This window comes from Enhydra lutris, unplaced genomic scaffold (assembly GCF_002288905.1).
Source record: "Enhydra lutris kenyoni isolate GAN:26980312 unplaced genomic scaffold, ASM228890v2 scaffoldscaffold25, whole genome shotgun sequence".
Classification (NCBI taxonomy): domain Eukaryota; kingdom Metazoa; phylum Chordata; class Mammalia; order Carnivora; family Mustelidae; genus Enhydra; species Enhydra lutris.
In genome coordinates, this window is record NW_019154109.1 from 15,221,091 (window position 1) to 15,233,174 (window position 12,084).

The 12,084-nt window shown below is 36.1% G+C and overlaps 1 protein-coding gene across 2 annotated transcripts in view; it reads left to right on the plus strand.

The window, feature by feature from the left end:
* The window catches only part of LOC111151092 (BMP/retinoic acid inducible neural specific 3), a 390,590-nt gene extending 378,750 nt beyond the window's left edge, over positions 1-11,840 (plus strand). For both annotated transcript variants that reach the window (XM_022508861.1, XM_022508862.1), the window contains one exon: positions 10,368-11,840. In XM_022508861.1, the coding sequence (XP_022364569.1) occupies positions 10,368-11,484 (1,117 nt within the window). In that variant the 3' untranslated portion in view covers positions 11,485-11,840. The remainder of the gene's footprint in view (positions 1-10,367) is intronic.
* The last annotated feature ends 244 nt before the right edge of the window (positions 11,841-12,084 follow it).

Sequence of the window (12,084 nt, forward strand, 5' to 3'; positions counted from 1 at the left end):
AAATAATTTTTATCTATATTGATTCTTTAAGACTTTGCAGAATGTACATTCCTCTAGAAAATGTATGTTTCATTTTGCCACCTTACAACAATTTTGGAGCACTTTAAAATAATTATTTTCATTCCTGTTTTTGAATTTATAGATCATGCACTCTTCCTTCTACAAACAGCAAGGTCAGGGTAGATGCTCAATTTGCTCTCTTCCTTTGCTAGATGTCAATTGTTTTTGCTGCTGTTTTTGTTTGTTTGTTTTTTATTTATTTGACAGAGAGAGATCACAAGTAGACAGAGAAGCAGGCAGAGAGAGAGAGAGAGAGAGGGAAGCAGGCTCCCTGCTGAGCAGAGAGCCCAATGCGGGACTCGATCCCAGGACCCTGAGATCATGACCTGAGCCGAAGGCAGTGGCTTAACCCACTGAGCCACCCAGGCACCCCAGCTGCTGGTTTTTTTTTTTTTTTTTTTAAGCTGACTCCCCTTCAATGCACAGTGTCTGTCTTTCCAAATATAGTGGATCTCCAATTCAACTTCTTACTGTTAAGTGTACCAGACTTTGTCTCTGATACCCAAGATGACCACCCCAAACTCGAGATCAGGCACACATAACTTCTTTCATATTGTTCTTTTACTTCAATTTCAGCCAGTGAAGTTTTACATCTTTCTTTCCATACTACAACGCATTCAAAATAGGTGTTGCCAGAATTTCTTGGCATTTTGCATTGAGGGGTTTTTAAGGGTATTCTCTCTGATGTTTTCCACAAACATAAGTCCATTATTCAATTTTGACTTAGCAGTTTTGTTTGGAAGTGTCAGGAAGGCATTTTGTCGGTCTCTAGGAATGCCAATGGAATAACAGTCTTTTTCTTTTTTCTGAAGAGCTTATACTCTAATTAAGAAAACTAACATGTAGAAAATTACTGATATTATCGTGAATAGTATACATTAGTTGAAATAATGAGATAAGAATCTATTAAACCACAGTGTATGGCTACACATGGTTTAATTACAAATACAGGAATATAGATATCTGATACACTCATTCAAGGAATTTAGTTAAGTTATGTCATCAAAAAAAGACTGTTTAGAGAAAAAATGATTCAATTTGCATCTTGAACACATTAAGCAGAAAAGAAAGGACATTCAATTCTATAACAAGAAAATTCAATGTAGTTGGAATTGAGCATCACATATTTAGGGAGGGGAACAGGGACAGCTTAAATGGAGAATACACTTTATCAAGCATTGAAAGCTAGGGGCTATCAGTTTGTGAATGGCTCCGGAAGTTATAAAGGTGTCATACAATTAGAAATGGATCAATTTTAAGATTGGCTTGCTAGTACACAAATGTAACAAAATGACGAAAAGAGTAGGTACAAGGCTTCTAGAAACCAGGTTCTTGCTTTACTTGAGGCACAAAGGGATAAGCTGTTATCCATGGTTGTAGACAACAATGATGATTGTAGTAAGAAAGAAGAAAATGGCAAGTTTGGAGACAATCTATTTGGAGGGATGTTCTAAGACCAAGGTAAGTATATCATAGACAGTTCATTCCATAGTCGTGTTCACAGGTATATGAATAGATGGACCTCAGATTTGCACAAATTATGTTTTATTTATTTAAATTTAAAACTATGCTTTAAATATAAATGGTATTGGTTATTAGTTTTATTAGTTTTAGAAAAACATTAAAATTGATTAAAGTATTCAAATGATAGAGTTAAACATTTTATTGATCTTCTCTAAGTTGATAAGAAATTGGTCATGAAACATACTTTAAAAAAATGTGAAAATAAGACAGTTTTTAAAAATGTTCATCACTTACTGGAAATCAAGAAAGCCATATGAAATCTTATCAAGAACAACAATAATGAAAGACATTTTCAATTTAGTCTTAAATTTTCTTTTTCAGCTTCCTCTTATTCACTAATTTATTTGCTTATATAAAATTTATGTTAGGTTTGAGGTACTAGGATCAGAGATGAATACACCTGTGAAAGATGAAATGGTCTCTTTATAAATATTTTAAATTCCTAAATTATATTATTTAAATTTTCAAATTTGGATCCATAATTTGGATCCACACATTTAAGACCATTCAAATTTGGATCCACACATTTAAGACCAATAAAGGTTTAGAAAGTTGTAATGGGGGATTTAAGTATAAAAATTGTACACTGATTTAGTACATCGTGATAGTAAAATAGCGAAGTAAACAAATACATATTTTTCTTCATAGATTGTATAATGTAATGAGAGAGACAGATGATTTGGTAATGAACAATGACTTGGTGTAATGAACATTATGGTGGATGAAAGCCAGGATGTTATGAATGCATTTGGGAAAGACCAGATTTACCTGTCTTTGAGAAATAATTACATTTGTGTCAATATTCATCAATTACACGAACCACTGACTAGCTGAACTTGCACATACTAAATACTTTTTAAGCTCTTTTAACTTATTATCTAGTGTGAATTAGTGGGCAAGATATTTCAATTTTTGGTAATCTTTGGAATAAAATTAAATGTGCACTCTAAGAAAATGCTGGTGTTCTTTTGATAATATCTTCTCTTTACTTAGAGAAACATAATTGTGTTCATTTTTGCGTGCCTCTCATTTTACAGCCTGAATGTTGACCTGTCTTTTTTCATATTTTATGTCACAAGTAGAAGAAAAACATATCTTTTGTTTGATTTTTGTTGATTTTGTTGATTTTTGTTTGATTTTTTGAACTATAATATCAGAGGCAGCATCTTTGGGGACAAAATGTTTTAGTAGCTCTCTAAGAAGTAAACAGATTTGTCTGTGTGTGCCACTCAACCAAGTGTGTCACAAATCAGTTCTACTAAAACCTTTTGTTTGCTGTTGTCCTACTTATTAATTTTTCATTTTGTTGCTTGTGCTTTTGATGTCATGTCCAAAAAAATCACTGGGAGTAATAAAGACCAAGGATCTTCTTTCAGTTCTACCACCGACTAGCTGTTGGATTTTGAACAAGTTCTAGTTATTTAAGCTTTTTAAAAAGCATGCCCTTGAGGTGCCTGAGTGGCTCAGTTGGTTAAGCAACTGCCTTCACCTCAGATCCTAATCCTGGAGTTCAGAATCAAGTCCCACATCAGTCTCGCTGCTCAGCAGAGTCTGCTTCTCCCTCTGACCACCCACCACCTCCGTCTCATGTTCTCTCTCTTTCTCATTCTTTCTCTCTCCAATAAATAAATAAAATCTTTTAAAAATAAAAATAAATAAATAAAAGGCACGCCCTCATCTTTATAAATAGGGGTAATAAGCATCCTTACTCAGGGAGTAATGAGAATTGAGAGGAACAAATAAATAATGCCTGTTAAATGTGCTCATGATAAGACCTCAGTCAATGTTAACTACCAGGTAATAACTTCTTTAAAATATAACCTACCTCCCTCTTCAACTGCTTCACTCCCTTTTTCATTGCCTTCCTTCACATTCAAGCCAAAATTATTAGTCAATACTTGAATTAAAGTGTGTATCTATATGTGTCTATAGATCTATAGATGTGTATCTATATACACATGTGATATAGAGATGGTTCCTTGGGAGACTCATGGCTGAGGGAACTTTGAAAATGGCATTCTCTTACTTGAGGTGTAAAACTGTTCTCAAGAGTGAGGGGCGCCTGTGTGGCTCAGTGGATTAAACCTCTGCCTTCAGCTCAGGTCATGATCCCAAGGTCCTGGAATCAAGCCCCACATCAGGCTCTCTGCTCTGCAGGGAGCCTGCTTCCCCCCACACCCTCTGCCTGCCTCTCTGCTTACTTGTGATCTCTGTCTGTCAAATAAATAAATAAAAAATCTTAAAAAAAAAAAAAAAGAAAGAAAGAGTGAGACTATTACGTGTTGGGGTGTCACCATGAGCCCTAGGCCACTTTGTCAAGGCTGAGATGGTCAGAGCAGCAGAATTGGAAAAGGGCAGGTCACAGAATATTATTTGGTATTATTTCTCTGTGGCTGAGCTAATAATCAGCTTAAGATTGTTTAAATAGCTGTGGGTACTTAATCCCAAATTCATATTTAGTTTAAAGTATTAGAGTCAGAGAAACACAAACCGATGAAGGCTGAAATGAAATGCTCTACTCAAAAGAGTGATATTTAACTTCAAAAAGATACTGAAACTATATTGTTTTAGGTTTTAAAATTTGGATCCACATTGCACAGATTTGGAGAGCAATAAAAGATTAGAAGGTTGAAATAAGGGACCTTTGAAATAAGATTATTAGTGCTCAGAGAGGATTTAACCGTGAAAGGAAGTAATTGTTTTTGTATCAACATATGTTCTAATACCTCAGTGCAAACCATTACACATCAGAATATATGTCCTGAATTTAAGCAATGTTGTCTTAACACACCTTTTAGAGTTTCAAAACTATCACAAAGAGGCCACATGTGTACTTTTAAATATAGTCCTGACCGTGTTATCAATAACTGTGTTTATTTTGGTAAAGATAAAATTCAGAAATACAGTGTGATATTATGCATGCAATGCATGAATTGTAAGTAAAATAAAAATTTTCAATTTTGTGAGGGGAAAACATTTGTATTAAAGGAACTACATGCAGTGTTATTTCTTTAAAGAATAACAGTAGTAACAATAGTAATAATAAAAATAAGGATTTACATTTATTTCATAGGAACTCTTTTAACTGCTTTTCCTGAAATTGTGTTTTAATTTATTACAACAACCTATATTTTATTCCCAATGTATATATGAGGTAAATGAAATAAGATTCAAAGTTGATAATTTGGCTCCCTAAAAGTGATTGAAGCCAATAGAGTATACTGTCACTCAAAAAATTAAACTTTATATCATAATTAAAAGTAATTTTTATTGAATTAAAAGTTTTTTTTATCGTTGATGCTGTCCAGCTCATAGCAATCTATGGGTATTTTCCTAAAGTCAATTGTTAAGTACTTTTTCTCACGAGCCCATGCAACCACACTTTCAACCACATTTAAAAAAATAATATTTAAGTTTGCTTCTCTGAGTTTGTCTTCATTGTCTTACTTAATATATATGTAATTGAGAAAGTCATTAAAAGAATGAACCTCAAGGGTGCCTGGGTGGCTCAGTCGTTAAGCGGCTGCCTTCAGCTCAGGTCATGATCCAAAGGTCCTGGGATGAGCCCCGCATCGGGCTCCCTGCTTGGCAGGAAGCCTGCTTCTCCCTCTCGCACTCCCTCTGCTTGTGTTCCCTCTCTCGCTGTGTCTCTCTCTGTGAAATAAATAAGTAAAATCTTTAAAAAAAAAATGAACCTCAATATTTTTAAAATTTTAAGATGAAGTTTACCTTTGGAAACTACTATGAAGAATTTTCAATAATGAATACAAAGTAGCTGGCCCATGATATGAGAGGTAGTCACTAAATAATTAATATTACTGTAGCAACATAGAATTCATTTATTAAGGTAGGCTTTAGCATTTGCCTTGTTCTTCAATATAAGCACACGGCAAATTTTCTAGTGTAGTGTTTGCAAACTGTAGCCTACACATTGGGGACAGAGCCTCACATGTTAATTCAAAGCCATCTGATGCTGACGCTTCTCCACAGAAATCGTAACTTTTCTATACCTTCTCTGAGAATATTCTTACATGCTGATGACTAGATGGTATTTTAAGAACCCCTAGGCACTATTTGGGTTGTCAGTTTTCTTACATAGGAACTTTGCAGCCTATGTATACATAATGTCCTCTGAGATTGCATATTCCTGGACCCTACTCCTCGAAATTCTTATAGCATCTCTGAAGGGAAGCCCAGGAATCTGTTTCACCAATCACAGTTAACATCATTCAAAACTATAAGAATAAGACCATGTCTTAGTTGATATTCTAAATAACAGGAAAATTTAAGAGACAAGCATTTCATTCACACTGTTTCCTTATGAATAACCACCACATGTGAGACGGTGATGATGGGGTTTATATGTGACACTATTTCACCCTGACAGAAATTGGCAAGTGAAGTCACACATGGACACATGAAGGTTCAGAAAGCTACCTCTACTCCTCAGGGTCAAGGAAAGCCAAACTCTGAACTACTGTTTCTTTGAGCTCTGCTCAAAGTTAAGGAGGCTAAGTGACCTGTCCCAGGTCATCAGGTAGAGTCCGGCCCAGAAGTCAGGTATCCATATTCTAGTCTAGGCCTCTCCTGATGCTCACAGGATGTGTATCCTGTGGAGAAGACTAGGCTTTCCACACACGGAGAGTGTTACAGACCGAATGGAGACAACTGGTTAAACAACTGTATGAAGTTTCCAAGCGCGCATGCCACGTGATCCCTCAAATGTAAACGTGCTGTCAGCTTTTAGCTTCAATTTAACTTAAATTTTAAATTTTAACTTAACTCTGGAAGGCACTTTTCTCTTTTTAATACCACCCCATAAAAGCTTTTGTAAAAATTATTTCTAAAATCCAAACTGTTCCTGATAGATAAGGGAGTTCCTCCCCTTCCTGAAGTGCTCCATATCATAGGAGCTACCACATGTCAATGGCCTTTTAAATTCTGTCTTCTGTTTCTGTCTTCTATTCTTTCATAATCCATAGTTCCTTCACTCTGATTTCTGTCTCTACGCCCCTCCTTGCTCCTCTATCCCCTCTTTCTCCTTTTCTTTCTTACTTCATTTAGTAAATATTTATCAAAGTACAATTAAGTAGATGTCATGAACCATGCCACCTGCTTGATAAAAAGCAACAAAAGACCTCTTGCCAGAAGTCCATCTACTGACATTGCATCCTCTAGCCTTAGCCTGAGGAGACAACAAATAATTAGTGTGAATAAAAGCTATAGATGGGAATTAAAAAAAAAAATGTGGTACTACTTTCTTTAAATATTTAAATATAAAAGGAAGCAGCATTAAATACTCAATACAGGCCTACTTTTGATTTTTATTAATTTTACATTAGTTAAATGAATTTATAAAGTTTCTTAACAATTTAACTATTTAAAATAAGTTTAAAAGGCTTTAGAATAAAGAAAAAATCAGTTCTATTTTACTTTGTTGGGAAAAATAAAACTACATAATTGTTTGGGTAAATGAAAACTCCAGAGGGGCTCCCTTCTCCATTTTTGACTCCTGCTTTAGCCAAGATTTTACAAAAAGTAAAGCAAAGACTGATTGCTGCATTTAATTTTTCTTTAAAAAATCTATTCCTTACTTGTGAAATACAGTATAAAATTGTCAAAAGGTAGGTAGGGAGAAAGGACAAGAAGCCTAAAAGAAGAAAATCTACACACTAGCCCTTCTATCCCAGGGTACAGGAGCTTTGGCAGTGTGCCAAGTTATCAATATTCATACATGACAAGCTGAAACCCACGAAGCTGAAACGTATTCCTTCAGTAATGCTTCTGCAGGGACGTGAAAAGGATTGGAAGAGATTGAAAGCTGAAAAAGCCCCTGCTTTTCTAAAGTGTCCAAATGCTTCTTCCTACAGTGCCCTAGTTTTGTGAGCTCTGTCTTTAGCCTTAGGTCTATTTATTTCATTTTTTGTTTGTCCTTATGATTTGGAAACATGATTAGAGCTTACAGTGAAAGATGAATTGGCTCAGAGAATTTATGCTTTGGTTTCAGGGAAGAAAATATAATTTTCAATCTAGATAGGATATATATTTTATATTCTTTATAATAGAAAGACACAAATAGAGTTACAGAAGAGAGAGAGAGAGAGAGAGAAAGGGTTGAGGGAAGGGATAAGAGAACATAGAAATGAAAGGAAGGAAGAAAGAGAAGGAGGGAAGGAAGGGAAGAAGGAGGGAAGGAAGGAAAGAAGGAAGGAAGGGAAGGGGGAAAAGAGAGGAGGGAAAAAAGGAGGGAGGAAAGAGAGAGAAAGAAGCCAAGATAGACATTAATAGCCTGTGAAAGAGAAAAATGATGGAATAACTACATCAGTAACTGCAGATTAAAAATCAGTAGTAATTTCTATATATCTAAATTGAATACAGAGATAATCAAGTTATTTCATGCACCACAGAAGAAAGCTTTTTGTACATTTATTCTAGGGGGAGGAAACAACCAGAGCTAGAGGGAGACTCATATGCAGATGTACAGCTCCCAAAGTGCCTAAGAGCCTCACACCATTGATATTTCACCACCCTTGGGTGTGCTCCTGGGAGAGTTTTTCTGAGAACTTATTTTTAAAGAATCTGGAGAAAGTTACAAATGAATTTAATAGGTTTGCGTTACTGGCCAGTGTTTTTCAGTGTGAGAAATAATTAAGAGGAAGACCTTTTATGCTGTGGTTGGGTTTAATTTTATTGTTGTTGTTGTTGTTTTTCTTTTCTTCTGGCTCTATAACAAAAAAAAATTACATTTAGAGAAGGTGGAAAAGAAAAACTTTTTATACATTTAATTGTGCAAATGTCAAAGTGTATGTTGTGTAACTCTCCTTCCTGCAGCTTGAGACCTGGGTCTTTACAACCATATTAAATGTTCTTTTCAGGGCTTTAACTTTCACTCAAAATTACACTTATTGAGAAAATGTCTTTTAATTCCTATATAGATTTGAGTCAAGATTCAGTAAACATTAAAGGGCTGTGGCCTCCTGGTATTCTGCTTGGCACTAGACAGCACTAAACAAGCATACATGCTTTCTGGCAAGCTGGATATTATATTTAATAGGATACACAATAGTTTATAGTATGAACAAGTAGGTACAGAATAATACAAAATTTTAAAGTGAAAAAAGGTACCATGAAAAGAGTAAGTATGAGGTGCAAGGGTGGCTCAGTGGGTTAAAGCCTCCACCTTCAGCTCAGGTCATGATCGCGGAGCCCTGGGATCAAGCCCCACATCAGGCTCTCTGCTCAGCGGGGAGACTGCTTCCTCTCTCTCTCTTTGCCTGCCTCTCTGCCTACTTGTGATCTCTGTTTGTCAAATAAATAAAAATAAAATCTTAAAAAATAAAAAAGAATAAGTAAGCACCATGAGAGAGAAGGAAGGAGTTATGGGATTTATTTGGGAAAACAAGGAAGAACTCACTTAAAAAAAAAAAAATGTGTTGCATTTCAAGGGGAGGATGGGCAGGAAATGAAAATGAATATGTAATATAAACAGCTCAAATATTGTTATGGATATTGAAACATTTTTATTGGTTATTTAGATAGATTAGACAGATTATTAGACAGATTAATACCTATGTTTTACCAGTATTCTGCATATACAACGTCTTTGAAACAGCAACAGTGTTCAAGTGTAAAGGATTGAGTGTAATAGACACATTTCACAGAAAATCTCATGGGTACTAAATAATGAACACCAGAAAGGCATAAGGATATCAGAAATAGATATATTGTGCAATATTCTAGCCACACGCATAGAGTCTGAGCCTAACTATTTCTCAGAAACCTCAGTGTGGAAGATATTGCTATTCCACACAAAAGAATGGCACGGGGGTATAGATGCCCTTCAACTCTTCCATGATCGTACACTGTGATAAAAACAAAGAATTACCTGGTTACAGGACCACACAATTTTTCCTTCGTTATTTTACTGAGATTTTAAACACACCAAAAGAGTTTGAATAATGTGGGCAAAACGCGAAAAGTAAAAATCTTACATTTGCCTCATGATTAGCCTGATTTCTGGGTATAAATAAGGAAAAACATTAATGACTCAAATCAAACACATTAAACTGATACACTTAACCCTTATTAAAACAACTTGTAGTTGGTTTTAACAAGATATTTTCAACAATTTTCTTGAGCAGCCTGTAAGAATAAAGTCAAGTATGTTTTAATAATATTTTCCTTCTCAGTGGGTACTTGTTCGGTCAATACTGATAAAATCTGATTATTTAAATACACCAATTGACACTTTAAAGTTGTTTATTTTTCTTTCATTTTTATTTTACTCTCTATTTGGCTTCTTGCAACATTAGTGCTTTATGCAGCTAAGAGCAAATGAATGAGCAGTCAGCATTTATACGCTCTAATTCTACTCTAGATATTTTGTGATAATATCACTTTTATTTCCTATTGCTGGTTCGCATTTCAAAACAATAACTGACCCAATTATGTTCACAATCAGCTTCCAAGTACCCTAGCGAAATGACAAGCAATCTCATCAGAAGGTAGTCCATGCCATATTTCATTTCAAATCAAATATATCCACATCTAACCTTGTGCAATGAAGAATGAAAAAAAGTATCTAATATATATATAACATATATAAATATTATATAAAATGTATCTATTTTCAATTATAAACTGTCTGGATCTTTTATCCAAACAACTGGAGCTAACCTAAGAAATGATAGTGAGGCTTTCAGAACTAAAGTTAATTTTATTGCAGTACACACACAAAATATATCTTTGTATTTATATAGATTCGTGTTGTTTTGTATTCCTAGAACCTCAACCTACTGGCTCACTCGCATCCAGTCTTTTCTCTACTGCAATGAGAACGGTCTCCTGGGCAGCTTTTCCGAAGAGACGCACTCATGCACTTGCCCGAATGACCAGGTGGTCTGCACCGCGTTCCTGCCTTGCACCGTGGGCGACGCCTCTGCCTGCCTGACCTGCGCCCCTGACAACCGCACCCGCTGTGGCACCTGCAACACGGGCTACATGCTGAGCCAGGGGCTCTGCAAGCCTGAGGTCGCCGAGTCCACCGATCATTATATTGGCTTTGAGACTGACCTGCAAGACCTCGAGATGAAATACCTGTTGCAGAAGACGGACAGACGAATAGAAGTCCATGCCATTTTTATCAGCAACGACATGCGCCTCAATAGCTGGTTTGACCCCTCCTGGCGTAAGCGGATGCTCCTCACTTTGAAGAGTAACAAGTACAAGTCGAGTCTGGTCCATATGATCTTGGGTCTCTCTTTACAGATTTGCTTAACTAAAAACAGCACCTTGGAGCCAGTGTTGGCCGTTTACATCAATCCCTTCGGAGGCAGCCACTCCGAGAGCTGGTTTATGCCTGTGAATGAAAACAGCTTTCCAGACTGGGAGCGGACTAAGCTGGACCTCCCGCTGCAGTGTTATAACTGGTCGCTGACTCTGGGCAACAAATGGAAGACATTTTTTGAGACGGTGCACATCTACTTGAGGAGTCGCATCAAGTCCAACGGCCCCAATGGCAATGAGAGCATTTACTACGAACCTCTGGAATTTATTGACCCTTCCCGGAACCTGGGTTATATGAAAATCAATAACATTCAAGTGTTTGGTTACAGCATGCACTTTGACCCTGAAGCAATTCGGGACTTGATTTTGCAGCTGGACTACCCCTATACTCAGGGATCCCAGGACTCAGCACTTTTGCAACTTCTAGAGATAAGAGACCGTGTAAATAAACTCTCCCCACCTGGTCAGCGTCGTCTAGATCTTTTCTCTTGCTTGCTTCGCCATAGACTCAAGCTGTCTACTAGCGAGGTGGTGAGGATCCAATCTGCTCTGCAGGCGTTTAATGCCAAATTGCCAAACACAGTGGATTATGACACGACCAAATTATGTAGTTAACCGTAAATGTCAAGCACAACCCAAAATCTTGAAGGAGTTTTTACAGTGCTTTTGTGGACCAGTTTATGTTTGGAAGAGTACATTTAAATTGTCTTTTCAATATCTGTCTTATATCAGTCAATAACATTGGATGACAATTTACACACATGAACTTGCTGACAATGAATATATTATACCACAGTTTTGGTTTATGAATGAAATAAATACTGACACCAGTCTAGAAGACATTCTACTTTTTACAATAAATTTCATTTGTAATTTTATATGTTCCGTGGCAATGCTTTTGTGCATTACATCCTCTAGAGGGAACATAAGAAGATACCAATAAAATTTTGTAGCTGAACAGTTATTAAAAAGAAGTGCTGTGGGATTCCTTTTTTCCATGAAATGAGTTTTATTTTGATATAGCTTGTTAGAACCTGGGGAAAATTCACCAAGAGTTTTTTAATGGAAACAATTGAAAGTCCCCTTCAATAGCCATTAGAGAAAACCCAACTAGGTAGAATATTTAGTGTTCAGTTGAAATTTTTATGGTCAACAACACAATGCCAGTGGTACCTCTGTTACTTGTGCTTATAAATCATTCCTACAGACACTGTC